The 24,955-nt window shown below is 36.7% G+C and overlaps 1 protein-coding gene across 1 annotated transcript in view; it reads right to left on the reverse strand.

Moving 5' to 3' along the window:
• Nucleotides 1–1,032: 1,032 nt before the first annotated feature.
• Nucleotides 1,033–24,955, reverse strand: part of tmem8b (transmembrane protein 8B) — a 216,939-nt gene continuing 193,016 nt past the window's right edge. The window contains exon 13 of the mRNA XM_065266938.2: nucleotides 1,033–2,176. Coding sequence (XP_065123010.2) covers nucleotides 1,841–2,176 — 336 coding nt within the window. The 3' untranslated portion in view covers nucleotides 1,033–1,840. The remainder of the gene's footprint in view (nucleotides 2,177–24,955) is intronic.

The following is a 24,955-nucleotide window of genomic DNA, read 5'->3' on the forward strand; positions in this document are numbered from 1 at the left end:
TGGTTAAGCAGATTTATTGCATTCTGAAGAGAAGGAGGACTGGTGTTTTGTTGCGGTTTGGAAAAAAAGGAGAAAAGATGACAGAATAACACAGCGGATATCGAATTTCGCGTAAAATGAAGAATTTACTTTTTAATACTGACCTAAACAATACTGATTTTGGCGGTAACTATTATTTTTTTTAAATGGCCTTTACTGCGTTTTGGAACTAAACCTCATATATTATGTATATAATATTGTATTATATTGCATTTCTGTCAAGAGATCTTTCTAAAAGTTACACATTTTACAATGTGTAATGTGTACATACACAACTGATTACATCAGTTACCTACTCTCCATTTACAGGGACACAACCAATCTCACTGTTTCTTCCATCTCAGCGTGACATTTTTACCATTTAGACTAGAAAAATTGCTGAACATTCCTTCATCACGTGATGGAGGATTTAGGGACACAAAGTACTAGATTAAGAATGTCAGATTTCAGGAAGGCTTAATTTGTTTATACTGTAAATGTGGGTGTATGCATTTAGCTGGAAAATTGTCTCTGTGGTCTTTGCTCAACAGTGTGATATCATTAGTTTTCAGATTAATAGATTGTTATTATTATTGCTAAATCGCGTAAATAAATTATGTATAATAATTTCATTCAGACCATGACATTTATTTGTAAAACAGTCAGATTATTGCTTTTTGGCTCCCTTGTGACCTTTTACCACACATAACCTTTTTTTTTTTGCTGGTTTAGGATTTACGAACATGGATGGACCAACTTTCGAACCACAAATGTAGGGCAGTTTTAAACACCTGCAGCTAAACTAGTGTCTAGTGACTAGTTGTTATTATAAGCATTATCATAAAAACTGACATGCAAATGATGATGTCATGGTATTACAGCGCAATGCTTCTCCTGAAAGGAATCGTGTCAGTATATCCAAATATATGTGTTTGATTAGAAACGGAAAAATACTGTCTGACGTTTTCATAAGTAAATTTTCTTGCACAACAGGAAGAAATAAAGAACCATATGTGATACAGAAAAAATAAAACGTTTATTTGCTTTATCATTTGCTTTTGCTTTAAAATGTCTCCCTTTGACCTGATCCTCACTAGATAAATACAACAGGAAATATGAGGTTATTATCTGAGGTTTCTTAATAAAACCTTATCTTGGCAACGGACACTTTCCTAAACCTTCTATAAATCGACAATCAGTTACGCTGCAAAGGCAATACAATGCAATCCAAAGTACAATCAGACATTCCACTGAAAACAACTATACTATACATTTACATGTACACATTGTGACTTAATCATAACTATACTTTTACAGTATTTAAAAAATGTACAGTATCACATTTTTGTGTCTCAGTGCAAAAGATGTTTAGAAAGAAAACTAAAAAAGCAGTGCCCTTGATATATCCACAAAATTTTTTCTTTCTTTGCATCTCCTAAACACAATAAAACATTTGGTCGTTTCAGTGCCAGAAAACAATGAATAAATTACATGACACATTTTTCAATTTTACAGTCACTGTCAAGTAGCAGCAGCAGTGAAATCAGCATTAACTTTTTAAATAATGCACTAACAACAGTGCATTGCTGTACTGACACAAACCATTCCAAGATACTTACAATGCAAACGATATTAACAATAATAGTAATCCAAAGAACAATGGCCAAAAACTTGTACGTATAGGTGTATGAGTGTTTCAGTCCAAAGTTATTTACAGTGCATCAGTAAGTTCTCTGGCTTTGTTTTCCGTGTTTGTATATTCAAAAGGAAGGAGACGAAAGGCAAAAAAAGTCCACGTCGCTAAACTCTGTTGAACCTCTCATCAGCTGGTGCATATGCTGTTGATGGTTATAATACCTGGGTCCACCAATCCCATCTCCTCGTGCTCATTCACACAGAGCTGGTAACCGCAGCCTCGTCTTCGCTTGAGGGGAGTGACTTTCACGTCGGGTTTGGCACGTGGTGGCAAAAGGAATCCGACGCTTCCGGCGATCAGCATGTGCCAGATGCTGTGGATGTAGAAGTAGTTCTCCTCTGTCTCCACGAAGGCGTACAAGGCCACTGCTGATGTGGCGATCGTGGTGCCAGGGAACAGGAAAAACACCCAGCGCTTCCAGGTCGGTGGGTAACAGCGGCGCCGCCGGAAGGTGCGCACGGTCTGAGGGACAAAAAGCAAAAGGCACCTTTTAGGCCAAACAACACACGCAGAGAAAGATACGTTGATAAAAGGACACACAGATCTGTAGAGACACTCTGATGATCGTGATCCAAATGCACACACTTATAATGTTGGACACACAATTTACAGACTCCATAGAAATTCAATTCTGCATCCTCTAGAGATTCTGATATTTATGAACACAGTAAAGCACGCTGTCTTCGCACACTCCATACACACACAAGCTTAACATCGCTCATGCTCGAATGAATCTCATTATATGTTATTAAATCTATCAACCGAGCATAGACTACAGACAGAGACATTTAGATGCAGCTTTAGTCAAATGGTATAGTATAAGATGAATAAAGACTTTATTAGTTTAGTTTAAATAAGGTTTAGTTAGTGTAGCATACAAATCAAGTTGCCATTTTTTTAATACTTTATATTACTTTTGGTGCAGTTCATAACTACCAAGCAGGTACCTGAGGCAATTTTAGAACAATCAACATTTTACACGATAAAGAAAGTCGTGCCACAGACACGAACAGCCATTGATAGAAATTTGTGATGGGAAAGACGAAAAAGACATTCGTCTCCAGAGACACGAAAAACAGCGGAAATTCGTGTCATCAAACAAAAATAAATTAATCAAAATTTTGTTACTATAACGCAACTTCCCATGAGACTGTGTTGAATATAGCAGAATACATAAACCAGCAAAATCAGCATCTTTTTATTAGCATAATATTAGTTGTTTTTGAACAATTACTGCGTTTATTGTTCACGGGCAGTTTCTATAAAAGGTTTTACTGAATAGATGTGTTGATAGATCATGGGTGTACGTGTGCCACATAAACACTCCTGTATGTGGATTATGCTCAAAACAAATATTTTGTAGAAATTAACTGCATTTGTACAAGCTATTATGGCAACCCCTGACTGCACAAATTATGCCAGTCTTCCTGAATTTTTATAATAAACATTAAAAAGCCAGTCAAAATGGCAGACACGTGTCCCTCGCAATACATTGGTCCCTCTCTACCATTAGCTTTAAAAAAACACGACTGCCATTAGCTTTAGTGGCTCGCCGGAAGACACAAAGGAGCTCAAAGATGGCAGCGCCCACATTTACGTCAAAAATAAGGTGGATAAAATGACACCATTTCATATACTTGCCATTTACTCGCTGCTACCATCTATTCATATTCATAGGTGGCACCAATCAGCCTCTATTCTTTTTTTATCAGACTTGCTTTACCTATACAGTAGATATTCTCCAAGTCATTATTAAACTGCCTTCTGACAGTGTACAGAGAATACAATACTCTCATTTTCTCCATCTGTCATGACATTTAAGGTATAACCACTACTCAGCTTGAATTTTGCTTAAGGTTATAATTTAACATCGATTTAATATAAATTGTGCATCTTACACATACTCACGCAGACAACAGCATAGCATTTTAAGCATGAAGCTAAAATGTCTTTTTACACAGCAGAGAGTCACTTCAAATCCCATGATTTTGCATTGTAGCCAGTGTCCAGCTGGAAAATGTGCAGCAGTCAATCAAACGTATAGAGGCTACTGATGACTAAATCACATTTCTGCTTCATACAGGACAGTATAAGTCTTCTGAGATTTTTCCAAATGTTATATTCCCTTTGATAAGCGATTCTGCTCCAGCTGCAGTGAAATTTCAAAACGTAACATACGTTTGTGAAACTTTATTATTCTTTAAAAATGTCTTCATATGTTTCTAAACCATAATGTGGTTTTTTTCTTCGTTTTCAATTCCTGAAACACAGACTGACTCCTCCATTCTGCCAGTTGTGCGGTTTATTAAATGTACTGTTCAAGCAGCATTGCCAATTATATTTTTTGAAAATACACACCTATATACACTTTTTTATGGGTGAAAACCCAGCTAATTGCATTTTTTGTAATTTACTGTTTTCTAAATAAACTTATCCTATAATGTAAAGAACATTTAGCCTATAGACATGCTACTAGCCCACATTCCTTGACAGTTTTCAGCACCCCGTCTCCTCACACTCACCAGGTTACCTTCCTAACCAGAAACACAGGGGGTCTTCTGGGTTCGGGCCAAATGAACACCAGCTAAACCAGCACCAGCATTAGCACCAGCTAAACCAACACCAAACCAGCATTAGCACCAGCTAAACCAACACCAAACCAGCAATAGCACCAGCATCCCATGCTGGTTATACCAGCAAGACCAGCATATGTTGTGTTTTGATGCTGGTATGCTGGTGACCACCAGCTAAACCAGCAACAAACCAGCATAATTCCCATGCTGGTTCATGCTGGTTTGATGCTGTTTTTTTCAGCAGGGCTAACGAAGAAGATGGAGGGGCGTTGTTTTATTCAAAAATTATGTTTTATTTAATTGAATTAAAGTTCGAGAGGAGCACATTCTAATAATCCGCCAAACCATCTTGTAATTACTACCAGCTGACAGATCAGGTGTCCACCTGATCAGCATGAGTGCAAGCGTATATAAACATGCAGGCAACTCACCCATGTTCTTCGACAGTTCTTAGCATCCCTCCACCACCCCGTCTCTTCACACTTACTTGGTTACATCCGTACCTGAATACGGAGGGGTGTTCTGGGTTCGGGCCTAATACAGACCTCCCCCACAAAGAGAGGGCTGAGGGCTCTGGGCTCGGGCCAAATACTGAGCTCAGAGCCCTCTCTTTGGACAGCACGCCAATTATGCATATCATTAATTCTATCTGGCTTATTTGTAAATGTGAACTCTTGAAATGCCCAAAAGTGGTAACGCAGCTCTATTCAAATGCCAATACATGTTAAACAACTGTGCCTTGTGTTAAAATTAAGCTTGTTTAACATCATTCCAGTAATTACAACTTCTTGTTGTGACAACATAGCGAATCTGATGTCATGTGATGTATCAACATGGCAGATGTAGTATGTCTGAATTCATTCATACTATCTATATCCATACTATATAGTACCTACTGTTTTAACGGTCAATGAGTAGGTACTTCATCTAAGTCAGCACCTACCGTCAGTTTGCGATTTAGGATGCAACCACTGATCTATATAAATGACTGGATTCGTAAGAAACTGGAACGTAATAGCGTGAGGTGAAGCCAGTGCAGAGTTCGAGTGGCCATCTTGGTATACCCAACCGGCAGAGGGCGTCATTGACTTCCATTCAAAAACATGATCTAATTTCACCCGCTTTACAGCATATCAGTCACACAAGGTAATTTTTCGGATATGTGTACGTAAAATAATAGTTAATTTTGGTGTTATTTGCAATGTTTATGTTTAAATAGGGCAGTATAATGGATTTATAAAAAAACGTTAAGGTGAGTGTGTCTGCTGCATTCTGTTAATGACACGGGTATAAATAAAGTTTTTTTGACATTCAGCTATACGGTCAGCGTTATTTCTCTAAATAAGTTTAGGTAACTTGTAAAGATAACATAATTACAAAACCAGCAAATAATCGCGTGCACATACGGTACAAAGCATGATTATTTATTCAGATTTCACGGTGGCTTCACAGTTGTGACGTCATGAGCAATCCAGTCATTTATATAGATCAGTGGATGCAGCCCAGGTGTGCGTGTTTATGTACAGAGGAAGATGCTAGAAGATGGAATAGCTCCACGTGTATATACAGTATGAAAGATGTCCTCCAGGCCCAGAAACAACACAATGGATGACAATTCACTGGTGGACTGGGACAAGCCTGCACCAACCCAACCCACAGGACATACCTGTATTAGCAATGTCAAAACCTTAACTCCTTATTTTACCCACATCCATAGATAATTATGTTCAACATTATTTCATGCAGTAAAATAAAGCTCCATGGCACATTTATGAATATTGTAAATGAATTAATCTTCATACCACATAGGGTACATTACTCTTGACCAGGATTACAGTACTGTATGCCCAAAATGTGCTTGGTTTTGTCACGAACTGGTACGGGAGTGAGCAGTGGCGTGTTTACCCACCATGCAAACCACGCAATTGCGTAGGGCCTCGCGGGCTTGGGGGGCCCCCTACTGGCCACAAAGTGTGCGAAAGTAAGTTACGTTTATTCAGACCCATATAGGCACGGATAAAGCACGCGCAAGCGAGAGATGTGCAAGTATGCACCAGAATAATATATGCGCGCATCCTCGCGAGGGCACATTTAGTATGGGAAGCCGAACTCATCAAAAGAAGGACGAAACTGCGCCATTCGAGTGATCTGCGCTGCGCGAACCAATTATATGCGCGGCTATGGCGTTTAATGAGACCCAAAAGTCGCGCGCACAAAAACCACAACAGAACAGAACAATATTCGGGAGTTTACTTTAAAGACTTCGGGCTTCACACTTGTGATTGGTGGTTTGGTTTGATCAGTGACATGCATCTTTTGTTCCACACTCGTACAGGTATAAACATGATAAAGACACCATGCAGGGGTTTAAATCATGTCTAAAATACATAAATCATATTCTGTATCTCATCATTGTCATTAAAATCTCATCTTTAGTGTATTTCTAGTCTATATGCTTGTTGATCTCACAGTAAGTTTGTTTTTACAATATGAACATGAGAGTTATGTGATTCCCATCCATAAATTCAAGCAATAACCAACTTACAATGTTGTTTGCTGGTGTTTGTTAGTTCAGTTTGTTAGATCAGTCTGAATCATAATCTAATGCTTCCTCTTTTTCCTCATTTAGTTTTTTTTAGTAAGATGTCAGACACTGAAGTTGCAGTATTAATTACATTGTTTTAAATACATCCTATAAGACATTTGCAAGCAAAAGATATATCTGAGAGGGGAGCGAAACATTTTTTTTAAACCAAGAATTTTTGTCATACCAAACTGTAACAATTTAGTGTTATTTTAACCAGTGTAAAACAAAATAAACCTGCTTTATATATATCTCACTTAATTCTATATACTGAATATTATTGTTGTGCAATTCAATTGAAAAATCTTGGGCAATGCTGGGGCATGGGGGGCCTTGGTTCTTGGACTTTGCATAGGGCCCCCAAAATGGTAAACATGCCACTGGGAGTGAGGACGCAAATGCAGAGTTCACATGAAATAAATAACATTTAATATAAAACAGGAAACAAAACACGAGTAACATACAATGGCGGGTAACAGGATTATCCAACACAGGAATAGACCGGGAAGTAATGGCAATGATCCAGCGGTGAGCAAACAAAAAAAAAGGAGTATATATACACACAGACTAAATGACAAACAGGTGTGATGAGGCAGGTAATTAATCAATGAATGTCCAGGTGACAACAATCGGAACAGAGACAAGACATGACACAGATTAACCATGACAGGTTTTCACTTGTTACTCCAGCGCATTTATATTTTTCATTGTAGGCCATTGAATGATTGGAATTCAACACTCACTCTTGGCCACATCCTCAAAGACTGCTCCTGAGAATAAATCTCACTTATTTAACCTCCTCTAAGGGACACGCTCTAATATATTTTGAAGCATTCATCAGCAAAGCCGAATATGCCTTCAGATATTGATTAGATGATGAATCAATGACGCCTGGATATTTGGCATGCAGAAACACAGTAGGTCAGCCTCGAATCTAGTTAGCATGCTTTTGGAGCATTGTTTTAAGAGCAACGCTAAATTTCAAGAGAGAGAAATTTATCACTGGCCATAAACATTCCACAAATGTGCTGCTACTCAACATAATAGTTTCTGCAGCAGCTATTTATCATTTTTGTCTTTGTGATGCTACATCGTGCATTAGGCTCAGGGTTATCACCAAATTTAACAAGATCCGGGACAAAACTCCAATCCACAATGAGTATGACATGAGAAAATAAATGACTATAAATAACAGCATATTCTTCAGAATACACAAAATAAATGCAAATCAAATCAAATGCACACAAACTCTGCTCTTTGTATTTGCCAAAGAAAAGAGAAGTGTTTTCTTACGAAAATAAACCATGTGCTTTTTTTGTGGTAAGTGTAGTAACCATGTTTTTTTTTGTGTACTGATTACTATTGGCAAAACCATCTTTATTTTGTGGTACATTAACCATGTTTTTGCTACAGTAACCATGGTTGTTTGCGGGGCTTGACATTAACTTTTTTGCTCACCAGCCAAAGTAGCTAGTTGTTTTGCAAAGTAACTAGCCACTCAGCATTTTCACTGGCCAAAATTGTGTTGTTGGTAAAATACATTTTATATGATTAAACTAGACTTTGGCATTCTAAAATGACTTTAGTTTGAGTAATTTTAATCGATTTAGCTAGATCAGATGCAGATTGACTTTCAAATGCAGACTGACCAACCCAAATTAAGACAACATTAGCTGGTATATACCAGGTATATCAGAATAGATCATATCATACATTTATCATACATATAGGTTTTGTTATACAAAGGTTAGACTAAAAAAAGAGATTTTCTCCCTAAAGTCAATAACTTTATCAGTTAAACCGTGGGAATGAGACTGTCTCCAATTTTATGGAGAAAATACTTAGCAATGGTGTTGAATGATGCATTTGCACATGCTTGTCTTCAAGGCCGGCGCTAATGCCTAGGTTGGAGGAGGGCCTCCATAACTGCTAAATCCATGTGCGCTAGTCCGACAATCACTACTGACAGCAGCAGATAAAGTTTTAAGGTGAGTTCGACTTTATGCTGCTCCGCTGCCACAAGAACCGCAGGCAGATGGCACTAAAGTAACGCAAGAACGATTGATAAGCAGACTCTTCTGAATGTTTTCTCGATTCCCTCTCGCGGTACTTTGATGTCATCCACCTGTCGGTTCTTGCAACGCTGCATGAAGTTGAAGAAGCCTAGATGAACAGCTTGCAAATATCTGTAGCTGACTGAATTTAAAAACGGCTATCACGTCCTTTGTTTCCTGCTTCGCAAAAAGACAGTTTGGCACATGATGCAGGTATTTTGAAATAATGCATTTTAAAAATACAATTTGCTTTGTTCTTTGTATCAACATAATTTTAGGACAGATCAAACTTGAGCGCTGCTGACTTTGTTCAGACACTTTGAATGTGTGTACGATGCATGGGGAGCTGACTATCAAAATAGTCAAGTTAAAAAAGTTTGTATTTAAGTCAAACAGCAAACAAAACTGCCGTTACCTAAAGTAAACTGTCTGTATATCTTGTAAGAGTCCTCTAGACTTTATTTTAGTTTTTATATCATGAAATTATTATCTGTTTAACTTCCAGTTGCAGCTGCTTTGTATGAATATTTAAGGTATAAAAAGTATTGAAATACATATGAATATATCCATAGTCTAATAGATAACTTTATACTGTATATTGGTTCAGTAAGATGGGAATTCCTCTTTATACTAGCTAAAATAAAAGAACAATACAAGTTTTATAGGAGGTATTCACCTGTAGTTTTTTTTTACAGTTAGGGTTTTTGTAATGTAGTTTTGTCTTTTTAATTTTACTCTTTGGAGAAAGCAAAACTGTCATCCTGTGTTATCCCAAAAAGGTGGTGTTTTTAATAAATTAAGCTACTGCATCCACAACAACAACAAATTTGATCTGCCTTAAAATGTTTAACACATGTGGTTTTGCATAATTTCTAATAAAATTTTAACATAAATTTAATCAATTTGTTGATTAAACTAATAAAAAGGAAAAGTAATGGGGAAAACATGTTTAATAACTGTAGTGCTTAAATTATTTATTGCGGGGTACGTTCTCACATTATTCTGAAAATTAGAGGGATGTGAGGGGCCTCTAACATGAATTTTGCCTAGGGCCTCCAAATATCTAGAAACGGCCCTGCTTGTCTTAAAGAATAATAAAAACACCACATGACATATAAACCTGACAATAAAAACTTGATTTTCCCCTAAGGGGGACTTTAAGAGAATTGATAGAAAAATGCAGACAGCATGTACAGTGGCCCCAAAATGTATTTAAATATTAAAAATGTATTGATGACGTTTTAGTATAATGAAATGTCAAAGCGAGCAGTTAAAAATCCAATCTACTAAATTTTATTTGAGACCAGTTGGTTAAAGCATTTGCAAAAATGATAAAGATTGCAGAATTTGTTTTTTAATGCCATAAAATTCATACATTTTAAGCATTACTTGAAAATTGCATAAGACTATATAGTGTAGTAGGCTCTATCTCAGATTATATTTCAAGGGATCTATAAAAAGGAGTTTAGGCTTATAACAATAAACAGGGTCATGGGAGGTCACAACAGAGGAAACGCTGCTTTAAAAAATACTGCTCATTATCATGTAAAGTGTGCTAAAGGCTTCTGGTTGTTCCACAGCACCACTGAAACAATGAACATTTTTGTCAAATGTACATAGTGTTATGGTTTGGGAAAACACTGCATACCAACACCAAGACCTTTGTGGAACACTTAAAAGGACCTTGCTGACTCAGGTCCTGTACTGTACAACTGTACCGGGACTAATACATTCAGGAAACTGTCTGTACACCATTAAGTGTTTAATTTAAAATATAAAACTCAGCCCAAAACACAGAGATGCAGCAACGGCTACAATATTCTCATTTTGGCCAAGTCAGAATTCTGACCTTAGTATCAATAAACTGTTCTGATACAGTAAAATAGGCTATTGTACAATAACAATAACATTTTGGAAAAGAAGAATGTCAAAGTATCTAACTGTTATTAATGAGTTTGATGAGCTTCTACAGAAAGTGCTTGGGAAAACCACTTATAGTTGTGTTTTCCCAAGCACTTGGGAACAGTTGTGTACAGTATAACAAGTATCTGTAAATGGGAGAGAGCAACCCTAATCTCTCTAAATATTTGTTTCTCCACTCTTACTTAGTTTTGCTTTGTCTTTAATTCGCTTTTGACCACCTTACTTTCATTCATTTGCTCTGTAGGACTAATCTAATTTCATCTGTGTACATTCAAATCAAAGGGCTAAAAAAAATCACAGAAGGGGGAGAAAAACAAAAAATTCTAAAAATGTTGGGTTGTTTGAACCCAGTGTCTGGGTTTGCCGATATGAACCAACCATGAGATGAAAGAACCAAGCATTTTCAAGAATGTGATGGTAAACTGCTCCGTAAACATACAGTATATGGCATTTTCATCAGTACAAAAACATCTCCACACAGCGGGACTACTGAACACTGAGTGTCAGTTTTTTAATAATTGAGAGTCATTATGTGCCAGATGATAGACACTTATTTTACAGTTGCCAAATGTCACATTCAAGGCACTTTAGACATAATCGGGGCATTACCAGAATGGTTCATAATTATGACACAGTTCTGTTCCTGTTTTTCTACACGATTCAGTGTGTTTCAGGCTATTCTTTTATTCCTAATAGTATCTTGTCATGTCTATATTTATACTGTATTTACGTGTCTGTTTATGTGAACAGAGTAGGTACCAAACCTATTATTCTAATTTTGGCGGAAATGGTTAATATAGATTTCATTTAGAATTTAGATAATTTTAGCAATCTTTGCAAACGGTGATGCAGACAAGACCGACATTATCACAATTTCTCCCGCTTCGGACTTACATCCTGTAAATTAACTCCTGTCAGCATTGCATTGTGAGCTAATCTTTCAAACATGGTAAGGACTGTTACTTCTCTGGCTAATGTCAAAGGTATTCAGGCCAATCACAACATACAGGTAAGATGAGCATTGTACAAAATCAGTGCGTTTCAGGAAGACAGGGATATCTGGAGCTACAAAATGTATGGTATGTGGAAAATAATGTGTTTTTGAACCATAAACCACGCAAACACATTGTATTATACCAAATACACAAAATAACATTGTTTTAGCAATGAAATAGGTGCACTTTGAATATATTAACACAGCATTTATTTTAGTTAATGTTAGTAAATAAATATATGCCATAAAATAATTGTTCATTTTTAACTCAAATTTAGTTAAATAATCTTAACAAATGGAACCTTTATGATCAAGTGTTACTGAATGTTTTCTTTGCAGCACTTTAGGGTTTTAATTTTCTTTACAATAGACTATACCCAGTGCTGTAGTGTATTTGCACTTTGATTGTAGCTAATCCAATCGCATGATGTGAATAAACGCAAATATACCCTAAAACACTAGGTAAATTAAATTACTTATGCTATAAGGAGGACAGAGGCACCGGATTCCTTTGAAATATGATTCGCCTAAACACCATTGGGCTAGGTTGCCGTCAATCTGACAATGCCCAACGCAATTGGATTAGAGAACTGTCAATCACTACCTGGTTCACTGCCTGTCATCATTAATAGGAAAGATGAAGCAAACTACTAAAACTTTTATTTCCATATTTACAAACAACCTCGCAATTCTACATCCCCGTTTTTATCTAACAGTTTAAGCTAACGATAGTAATTAACATCAGTGTTGTTAGCCAGCAGCTCAGCTAAGATTGCCAAGCGCCCTCGTCGGCTCCATCCGCCTCCCACACCCCAAGTCAGCGAGGATGCCGACAGAGATCCAGCCTGTCCCGCTACAGTTTCCAGCAAAGACGTCAAACAAAGTGACCCATACGGAAATGTAATATATGACATATATGTCCCTATATCAAAACCGATCTTGGCATGTTACATATATATGCAATATATTAATATCACATATATAGATCCTCTGGATATATGAATATATAGGTTTAAAACATATATGAAATACTCATATTAAAATGTATATGAATACATATATGAATATCACATTTATAGATACTCTTGATATATGAAGATATATGTTTTAAACCTATATGGAATACTCATATTAAAATGTATTTAAATACATATATTTAAAATATGTATATGTATGAATTCTTATATGGGTTTGTATTTTACAACCATATAAGATGGATTTTTACATGATACTGTATGCTCCAATCATATGATATCAATATGTTTTATGTCTAGATTTCTAAAACAACATAGCCTATATAGGTCTGTAAATATATTGTTTTAAAATTATTAGGGTCATAACATTATAACCCTGCCTAGTTTCAAACTGCATGCATTTGGCACCGCAATGCGGGGTTAGTCCCACAAAAACAGGGCTAACCGTGCTTCCGAGGAGTGTTTCATAACCCTGGGTTAATTTCAAGGATAACCCTGCTTCTAAATTACAAGTGTGAAATGCTCCTTAACCGTTATACTATAGTATGCTAAACTTTTCAAACTTATTTTTAACCATACTATACTACATTGGCCTACTATTGTGCACTATAGTTTTAGTTATAATATTTAGGCTAAATCAACCTGCAGAAAACATGGTTATTATATGGTTATATTCATTAGAGATGAACGCAGTCTCTTTTCTGTCTGCAAAAATTCATGTGATCGTGTCAATTTATGTATGCACACGTATGCACACAAATACACACACAATACTATACTTTTATTATGGAGTTATACTCCATGGGGCGGTTTCCCGGACAGGGATTAGACTAGTCCTAGACTAAAACATTTTTAAGAGCTGTCCAAACTGAAAACAACTCGCACTGACATATCTTAAAATACATAAGGGCCCTTTGTTTTGCCTCAAAATGCATACAGGTAATGTATTTAGTAAGACATGTTTGTTAAAACTAGTTATTAAACTAAGGCCTAGACCTGGATTAAGATAATCCCTGTCCGGGAAACCGCCCCCATATTACTCAATGTACAAACTAGAAATTAAGCTCTGCACAGCACAGGTCTACTAAAGGGTTAATGGTGCCACATGGTGATCAACAGTAAAAATGACAAATTTGACCTCTTTGCAAAAGGAAAAAGCACCAACATTCAAAAATGCATGATAACAAGGTGTCATTGCTCTGCAATCAAAAAATGTAGTTATAATGGAAGTCAATGGGGCAAAAACAGCCACTAACAATAAATGAGAAAGAAAACAATAATCAAAAGCCAATGTTTTTACTTTATATTTGACATGCCCAAGACTGCGAAAAAGGTTAAAATAAAATCCAGTCTACAAGCACTTTTTGTATTGAAAATTTGTCATTTAGTTTTTCCCCAAATCCACTTATGAACTTGGCAATTAAAGAGTTAAAATCATGGAATTTTTGTAAAAATTTGGTAGTTTTGATCAGTACTGACTAACAAATTTATGCAAAAAAAGTGAAAAAAAAAAAATCTGATACATTTTTACAGATGTTTAATTTAGTGGATCTATTAAATTTGAACAATGCACAAGGGTTAAATTTGCACTGTGTACCCCTGCATAAAATAAAAACAGGAGGAATAATAAAACGAACACTGTAAAATACAAGCTAAACAGCGCCTACTTCAGTAACACACAAATAGCTTAAGTTGTTAGCCCCTCCCATCCAACGGCTGAGTGGATAGTGGAGGTGACTTTCAACGTGAGGACCCGGGTTTGAGGCCCGACTGGACTCATCAGGTACATTTCAAATAATAAGTTGTGTTTGTGTGTTGAGTTGGGTGAATGGGTTGTATGTCCTACTTGGTCTGAAACATGCAAAAAGTAGATAAAAACTACAGCTCAAGTTTAATTATTTTATGATATATGATAAGTATATGTATGCAACATATATGAGACATATATGTGAAGTCATGTATGTCACATATATAAATAATTATATAGATGACATATATGTCTATGTATGTTTTTTGCACACATATACATATATTTGTATGGGATAGACATATATGTCAATATATGAAATTGTTCCATTTTCGAATAGGTGTCATATATAGTTGTACATATATGTACATATATGTTTCTACTTTATATTACCATATATTTCATATAGGGATATTTCATATATTCACATATATTACATTTCCGTATGGGGAGCACTTTTAAATAACAGCAACTTGTAAATTATGTTAATAACTTATCGCAGGGCTCGAAATTACAATTTGCCCGGCTATCGCTGTATGTCAAAATTGCGCTGACAATGAATCTGTTTAAAATCATTAAATCAGTTATTTGTTGTGTCATAGATAAGTGTTGCACTACCCAACTACAGTACTTGACATACGGTTACTTGACTAAAATATATGGGCATCAATTTAGAAACCCTGCATTGGGTTAAGAGTGTCATATGTTGTAAAATGTATTTAAATACAGATTAAATACTGTTATTTTTATATTTTTTGGAAATTATTGAGGCTTTTATCCAAAGCGACTTACAGTGCATTACAAAGTATACAATATATTAAAGTTGGTTAAAACTATAACTAATAACTATGAACTAATCTCTTTAAACACCATGCTTCCCTCATCTTTTATGTTTTACAATATAGTATTAATATATCTTTTATTAATGTATTAGTCCTACCTGTAATATTTGCAAAAAAGTGTACTCACAATTCATAATTAGTTGTCTATTCCTATAGTTCCTATTACATTTCATAATGATCCTTACTCTTAGAAGTCAAGCATAAGATATTAAGTGACAATGTGAAAATATTACTAGCCCATTTTGTGGTGATATACTTGCAAGACTATTTACATGCTGTTTATAATAAAGGGCGTTTATCTATTGCCGGGACAAAATTTAGAGTATACCCACTTCTCCAGGCACCACTCCACTGACTATACTGTACATCAAACCACACATAATTTTACCTCAGATTTAAAAGATTTATTATATTGTAATAAGAGATTCAAATGTTTATGTGTTGTCTTTGGTTAAACAAAACAAACCCTGCATTGTTGGGAAGTGAAGCCATAATGTTTGAGCGGCCATATTGGTATGCCAACAAACAAAGAGCTTCAATAGTTCCTTTCAAACATTCAGTCTTTACTGGTAAATTACTGGTAAATTGCAGTTAACATTTTGTATTTAATTCATTGTAAATTACCGAAATTACTGTGTGAAAGAGACTCATGACTTACTTTAAAAAAAAAGACTTTTAATCACCCGTTTTACAGTGTAAAGGACACACATGTTTAATTTGTAGGATATACTGTACAGTACTGTCAGGGGCGGGTCTAGAGAATTTTTCATGGGGGGGCCGGACTGGGGCACAGACTTAGAGAGGGGTGGCACATTTAAATACATATAAACAGTGAATTAGTGTAACTTGCCCTACATTAAAGTTAATAATACTGTATACTGTATCCTGATACATTCAGTACATTTAAACCTCCTGATGTGTTTTTGTTTTAACCTCCCTCTGGTCTCTGCATGTAATACACATACCTTGGTTTGCAGAAAAGTCAGTGGACTACTGCTGCGTCTTCCTCTCTTCCCTCTCCTCATGCCTTTCTGCTTCTATCTCTCTTTTTTTCTTCAAAATGAAGAAATTCTGAATTTTTTGAGACCTTTTCATTGGTCCTATTGCCTGTATCTGACTGTCTGTCTGTCCCTAAAGAAATAATAATGCATTTTTCTCAGTTACTTTGTCAAGTCATAAACTAATTTATTTCCTAAAGTTGAATGTTGTCCGCATATCATCTTAATAAAGATATTACATTTGGTAGGGATGTTAACCGATGACCGTTTGACCGATGGTTGACCGTATCAACGTTAACCGGTCAAAGTTGTCGGTTGTCGGTTAAAAAAAGGATCTGTAAATTAGGCTATTATAGACAGTGGACTAAACCCTACTACAGTTAGTCATCTCTTTCTTTCCAAGATCTTTTTGTGTGAAGTGAACAAATCCCTCACACTCAGTTTTTCATAACTGGTCTGTTTGTACTTTATAAACCAATAAAAAAAACATTTGGCGCGAGGTCACTGCTTTTGGTTTCGCATGTTCACAAGGTTTGCGAAAAGTAAATGCTACAGGCTATTTTTTGATAAATTCCTTTATTCGAATAGTAAATAAAATACAGTAATACAATAATTAAAATTAAAGTCTCTCCTGGTTGTGTTCCAAATTATTAACATTTATGTCTTTTAGGCTAACAGTAAAGTGCAGAGTAAGTTTTGTTTCTGTAAATCCTCAGCCATGATTTTTACCACTTTATTAAGTTTTGCTTTGTAGAAAGCATTTCTTAGAAGTGAATTTCGTTTTGTATAAATTGTATCTTAATTTTAATAAATGTTTCATCAACCAAATGCATGTATTTATTAAATAAAAACCAAATATAGCAGAGTATATAATTACCGGTCCGTGCATGAAGGCGCCGGCACTGCGCGTTCACTTGCATTGCATTGTTAATTAGAACGCACCTCATCATAAATAAATAAAACTCAGCGTAGGCCTATATGCCTCATACAAGCATTAAATATCTTTGCTGCATTTGTTCTAGAACAAAAACAGTGCGAGACCTGCTTTGGCCGGTGCTTTTACACATTCTGAAGGTGCCTGTTTAATCCATTGGTTTTATCGTGTTGCAGTCTATTAGGCAACATTCCGCATAAGATGGGTTTAGATTTGGAAATACATTACATCTATATTTCAGTGGTAACAGAAAAGGTGATGATGATCATCCTATGTCTTTAATATTACTACCCCAAACTAAAGCGCAGTCTCTGAGCTGTCATTTTATTAAATCAGCCGCGGCAATTTTCAAATGAGCTTCACAAACGCCTTTATTTTCAAGTTCAACGCGATCACCTAGTACCTAAACTATTTCGAAACTAAGCACGGCGCCGTTTGCGGGACTCATGTTTCGCGCTGTAGGGGATTTAAAAAGTATTGTGAGGTCTGTGTGTGTGTGAGCCGGAGGCAGAGCGCAGAGAGATGCGAGTTGCGAAATTGCAGGCGCGGCTCGAAATGGCTGTTTATTTTAAATAGCATAGCATATTTTAAACTAATAGGCCTATCAGTTAACCGGTTTCAACCGGCCTAACATTTGGTTGTATTAAATGGCATATTGCACAGAGCCCCAGTGAGTTAATGTATAGAAAAAAATAATGTTTATGTTGTTTTCTTTAAATATGCTTCTGAGGCTGTGGTCTGTTGCATGAAGCTATTTGAACAACAAACTCTTAATTTTCAAAATTCAGAGTAAGTTTGGAGTCGACAAATCCAGATAAATCCAAACTGGTTTAGATCAGGATCAGATGTTGGACAATGCTTGGTTTAAACTTTGTGTTTTATCTAGAGTTTGCAAAGCCTGTGCACCTGAAAGTGAAACCTGCTTCATGCAACAGAAAATGTACTTAACAAAAGGAAAACATTTAATAGCAATGAAAGTTTAGAGGCTGAGGAAATTCTAGACGTTTATTCATAGTCGTATGACATGTTAATGTTTTTGCATGCGCCGAATCAACGCAAAGCTCTCTCCGTGTGTCGACTATTGAGGGCACTTGTCGTCTTAAATAAACCCATGCACACACAGACGGCGCAGCTTAAACAGTCACTCCACATAAAAACGTTACGTTGTTTTTCATTGATCTATTCCATACACTATGAGATACAATAGCGCAACTCATTTACACATCAATATTTGAAGGATATAGGGAGGATTACGTCTGATTGGAACGGGACCGGACACATTCAACCTGTCTTTGCATACAGCTACTCACTTAGTGCCTTTTTAGTGTTAAATTGCTTAAAAGCACTTGAAGGTTAACATTTTAAAACACGTGTAAATTATAAACTATCCCTGTTTAATCCGCGATCGAATCGCATGCGGGTTGAAACGTGGGTTCTGATCCGTATGGATAAACTGCGATCTAACACACGACTATTTATTACAAACGCAAAGGCAAACGTGACTTTATATATTCTTTTAATGTACCGTTAGGTTGTCTTCAACTTTAGTAATGAGCATTCTCGACAGTAACAGAGAGGAGCTAGCTCTAACTTACTAATCGCAGGTTTCCACATTTAAGGAAACATATCAAAACTCAGCTCACTCACCTATGACTTTGTTGTCCTTTTTCACTATCTGCATAAAACTCCTTTCTCCGTCCTCTGTGTTTTTCCTTGTTTTTCCTTGCTTTTTATTGGTGCCACCACCGTTCGTTACTATAAGTGTGCGCCTACTAATTGACTCCGATAACAACATGTCACGGTAGAGTGGTTCCTCGGGTCTAGACAATTTTTCATAGGCGGAGCCTCCACAAAAATTTATATTTTAATATTTTAAGCTTATAAAAAAAAATGTAATATAAATAAATCAAAGCCCTGTAAAATATGAAGTTTTATTTTAAGAAAAGCAAAACCACTAGTACATAATTAATACTGACGAGACTGATGGTGTGGGAGGGGGGGCACTTGGGGTGGCCAATGAAATTGTGGGGGTGGCCCGTGCCCCCCCTGGCCCCCCCCCCCCCCTGGCCCCGCCCCTGAGTACTGCGCAAAAGTCTTAGGCCACCATGCTACCATTAGATGTGTTGTTTTTGCAACTGTATAGTGATCATATATAATTATTTCTCAGTCTCTTTATTAGAATACACCCAGAAAATACAGGAAATGTGCATGTAGTATTAAAAACAGTATAAAAGTATAAGCTGAAGTTTCAAGTATTTAGTGTAAACTCCCCTTCCACTTGAGCAATAGCAGGCAGCTGCAGGATCTCTCCAAAATTAAATAAAAACCTAATTTCTAATTCTAATCGAATGACTTCTCCTCAAAAAAGCTCAAGATGTGTTTCGTGCCAAGAGAGGTCACACTAAACACTGACTGATGCCTGAAGAAGACATTTAGTTCTGAAAATTGTTTCGTTTTTAATTTTGTGTACATATTTCCTGTATTTTCTGTTTGTATCTTAATAAAAACTGTGAAAAATAAATATTGATGGACATTAAAACTTTGCTAGAACAACAAAGCTGGTGGTGGTGGCCTAAGATTATTTTCAAAGTACTGTATATATGTAAAATAAATTGTCTAATTTTAATATTTATTGTCTAAGATTTATGTGTACATAAATCTTTATTCAGATTTTAGAATGATCACGTTAGTCATTTATAATGTGTATGCTTTTTTAAATAGGCATTTCGTTCGTTCATTGATCTGATTTGTTTACTACTGTAATTAATCTACTGTAACTCACTTACTGTTTAATAAGCAGATACAATTCATAACGTAAAATCAATTTTGTATTGACTAACATTAGTATGAGCAGATAAAATATATTAATTTGATTTAGCTTTGTGATTAGTCTTTCATTTATCATAACAATTACACGGCCCGGGTGTGATGAACGTAACATCAGCTCGATTAAGTTATAAATTGAACTGACACGGGTAATGACTGCTAATATGTCAAGGTTGTTTGGGGTGAAATTACATGAGTTAGGTTAAACATTATCTCCGTAAATGAGCAAACAACACAAAATGTGTTAGAGTTATTATTCTGCCAAAACCTCCCCCTCCAATCTCCTCCTCAGACTGTCTACTGTATATCACTGGAGATGGGCTGCTTGTTTTCTTAAAAAAGGAAGTCAAAATTATTTTGTTTTTGTCACCCCGAACAGTAGATCACAGTCTCTGCATATATATCCACCACAAGGGAGTACATGGTAGTTTCGCTCAACATTTACTTGCCAGAGGCTCTCCCAAAGACTTTTGCTTGTCCAACACCCATTATTTTTTATCTTCTCTCTTCAGGAAAAGCTTTGTGGTCGCTAGAGGAACTATTAAAGTACAAGCTGTCTGGTAATGTAACATTACAGGCAATTCCACTACTGACAGACAGAGAAAGGTTTAATGCCACACTATGCTAATGTGCAGATAACTGCAGACCTTTTCCATGTGTCCTGAACGAGAGGTCGCACGTCGGACCAGGCAACTTGAAATGCCTTCATAAATTATAGATATTGAAGAGATGCTATTTTGTCACTCTTCAGTCTCTTCAAAGACTAATGCAGGCATTTAAAGGTGCAAACTATATATATTTTTTTTTGTTAAAGATGAACAAAAATCTGAATTAAATATGTAGAAAAGAAAAATGGACACTCCACTTTTTATGAAAATGGTTGACTTTCCAGTTTCCAGAGTTAAACATTTGATTTTTATCATTTTGGAATCCATTCAGCGGTACCACTTTTAGCATAGCTTAGCATAATTCATTGAATCTGATTGGACCATTAGCATTGTGGTAAAAAATAACCAAAGAGTTTCGATATTTTTCCTATTTAAAACTTGACTCTTCTGTAGTTAAATCATATAATAAGACCGACAGAAAAGTAAAAGTTGTGATTTTCTAGGCAGATATGGCTACAAACTATACTGTTATTCTGGAGTAATAATCAAGGACTTTGCTGCTGTAACATGGCTGCAGGAGGCGCAATGATATTATGCAGTGCCCGAAAATAGTCCCCTTGGTAACTTTCAATAGCAGAGGACTATTTTCGGGCTCTGCATATTCTTATTGCACCTAGAAAAATCGGCCTAGAAAATCACAACTTAAAATTTTCTGTCGGTCTTAGTACACGATGTAACTACAGAACAGTCAAGTTTTAAATAGGAAAAATATCAAAACTCTTTGGGCATTTTTGAGCGCTAACAGTCTAATCGGATTCAATGGATTATGCTAAACTATGCTAAAAGTGGTAGTGCCAGGCCCGGAGATTGGCTGAATGGATTCCAAAATGTTATAAATCAAATGTTTAAAGGAATAGTCTACTCATTTTCAATATTAAAATATGTTATTACCTTAACTAAGAACTGTTGAATCATCCCTCTATCATCTGTGTGTGTGCACGTAAGCGCTGGAGCGCGCTGCGACGCTACGATAGCATTTAGCTTAGCCCCATTCATTCAATGCTGCCATTTAGAGATAAAGTTAGAAGTGACCAAACACATCAACGTTTTTCCTATTTAAGACGAGTAGTTATACGAGCAAGTTTGGTGGTACAAAATAAAACGTAGCGCTTTTCTAAGCGGATTTAAAAGAGGAACTATATTGTATGGCGTAATAGCACTTTTGGGAGTACTTCGACTCGCCTGAAAAGTCCGCTCCCCTTCTCACTCTCATAATGGGAGAGGGAGGGTGTTAGTGCGCCAAGTCGAAGTACTCCCAAAAGTGCTATTACGCCATAAAATATAGTTACTCTTTTAAATCCGCTTAGAAAAGCGCTATGTTTTATTTTGTACCACCAAACTTGCTCGTATAACTACTCGTCTTAAATAGGAAAAACGTTGATGTGTTTGGTCACTTCTAACTTTATCTCTAAATGGTACCATTGAATGAATGGGGCTAAGCTAAATGCTATCGTAGCATCGCAGCGCGCTCCAGCGTTTACGTGCACACACACAGATGATAGAGGGATGATTCAACAGTTCTTAGTTAAGGTAATAACATATTTTAATATTGAAAATGAGTAGACTATTCCTTTAACTATAGGGGAGCTGAAAAATGAGCCTATTTTCAAAAAACTGAAGTGTCCCTTTTTGTCTCCTTATCTTACGCCAATTCACAATGGTAAGCATAATAATGATTTAAAGCAGTCGGGGTGGTTTCCCGGGAAAAAGAGTTCATCTTTGAGGAGCCATTTTTCGGGTGCAGATGTCAGAGATGGGGACTCGAGTTTGAGACTCGGACTCGAGTGCGACTTAAGTCGCACACACAGTGACTTCAGACTCGACTTGAGACTCGACCCTCAAAGACTTCAGACTCGACTCGGACTCGAGCCGCGCGACTCGTGAACAATGTTTATTTTTAGGAAACGTCTGATGAGCTCGCTGTCATAGCTCCCTCCGTTACCTACAACCTGCCCACGACGTAACACGTGACGTATTTGCTCCGCGCGCGCGGCCGCGAACATACATGTCGACTGTACCTGCAGGCAGCTGCTGCTGTGGCATTCATCTGAAGCTTTGGGTAGTGCCGTGACGGATCCGCGGTTCAGCTCGCATGCGATTTGCGGATTAATATGCAATTTAAATAGGGTAAGTTAATCATTAACGTGTTTCTAAAGCTTGCAATTGTTTAAATGGTTAAACAATTTAACCGCAAAAAGGGGCTCAAGTGAGCAGATTTCTGTACGCACATGCGGTTCAGTGTATCCGGTCCGGCTCCAGTCAGGTCCAGAGTTGCGTTACTTTGTGTCATACTGTACCTGCCGAACTGCGCGATCCGATCGGCGTATGAAATCAAATTAATACTATAGCGGATCTAGAGTGACTGGGGAGCAGACTGCTGTGGCGCCACAAGAACCCACAGGCGAGTGACAACAAAGTACCGCGAGAGCGATTTCAGTTATCACATGGAGAAATCTGCTTTGAATCGCTCTCGCGGTACTTTGACATCACCAAGAGGTCTGCTTAGCGCCAAATGAACTCGAACCTGCAGTGTAGCTGCTCACGTGACACTGTAAACAAACAGGAATTGTCCATATGGAGCAGTGAACGAGTGGAGCAGTGCTTCAACATGAAATCCGAGAGTTAACAACGCACATGTGAGTAAACAACATTTAAATCATCAGTCCAGTTTAATAGATAAGGTTTCAAGTGCAATAAAATAAGCCCGTGATTATATCCTGATGGTTTTTAGCTGCCTTCAGCATGTTTGCTTGTGCTTCACGGTGTTAAACTTCCCTTCTCTGTGTTCATTTATATATCTACGTTCAAGATGTATATGATCTTAAACTTCTGTGAGGAAATTCATGTCTGCGTTGATGTTCAGTTCAGACTTGCAAATTAAAGATAATTTTCTTCACTTTGGTTTTGGTGTCTAATATTAGGCTACATGATGGTCTTGTAATAATAAAAGTAAAAGCCTATTTTCATTTTTAGACAATGCTTGTATTATATGCAAAAAATAAGCTTTTTATATCAATGACTATGCAAATTAGAGTTAATTCATGGTCATCTTAAATGTGTATTAATTAAAAACATTTACACCATTAAATTACACATGGTAATGTTATCAATAGTTGTCAGATAATAGCTATTGAAAGAGTGGATATTTTTCTTCTTCAATGCGTGTGTTAGCCACGGATTGAAGATTGTAAACAGTTTATTTTATTTTAATTAACAGTTGAGTAAGTTTTGGCCCCAAGTTAGATGTTAATTAACACTAAACCAGTGTAAAAATCAGTCCAGTTTCCCCAGCTGTAAACCCATTGGCTGTTAAACTCTTTTTTTTTTCTTATAATAAATTGACATGTTGATAACACATTCAGTTTATGTGTTTATGAGTACACTTTCAGAATGCTCTGTTACATGAAGATCCATACTGTATGCATCTGTGAGTGTGAGTGGTGCGTTGCGCTGGGACGAGTGTCATAAGGGTGAGAGGGAAAAATCACAGTATACTCACTACAAAAATCTAGACTACACCACTGACCTTACTTAATGTGCAACTTTGTTTTTTTTATAAATGTTTATAATTTATTTTTGTTATTAGAGTTTTATTTGTTACAACGAGACTTGAGACTTGACTTGGACTCGAGCCCAGAGACTTCAGACTTGACTTGGACTCAAGCTCAAAGACTTCAGACTTGACTTGGACTCGAGGTCAAAGACTTCAGACTTGACTCGGACTCGAGCTCAGAGACTTGTGAACATCTCTGGCAGATGTACTTTTGTCTTGTGCAGGCTACTGTATGTATAATGAAAGATCGCTCTGATGCGGTCAAAACAGATATCAGATTCATCCATGCAGAGTAGTGGTGCGAAGCACAACGCATGCACAGAACATAACTGTACGCAAATAACAGCAATTTTATATTTCAATCAGAAATGCCAATATAGAGGCCAGAGTTACGGACTGCAGCTCAACTCTTTCGCCACCAGTGACGAGTTATCTCGTCAATCAAGACAAAATGCTTCCCTGTCAAAGACGAGAATTTCCCGCTTTCCGCAATACCGCTATTATCCACCAAGTGGCGCCCTTCCGTAACTTTTTAAACCCGGAAGTATTGCCCTATGGCAAGTGGCTGCAT

Source organism: Paramisgurnus dabryanus, chromosome 5 (assembly GCF_030506205.2).
Source record: "Paramisgurnus dabryanus chromosome 5, PD_genome_1.1, whole genome shotgun sequence".
NCBI lineage: Eukaryota > Metazoa > Chordata > Actinopteri > Cypriniformes > Cobitidae > Paramisgurnus > Paramisgurnus dabryanus.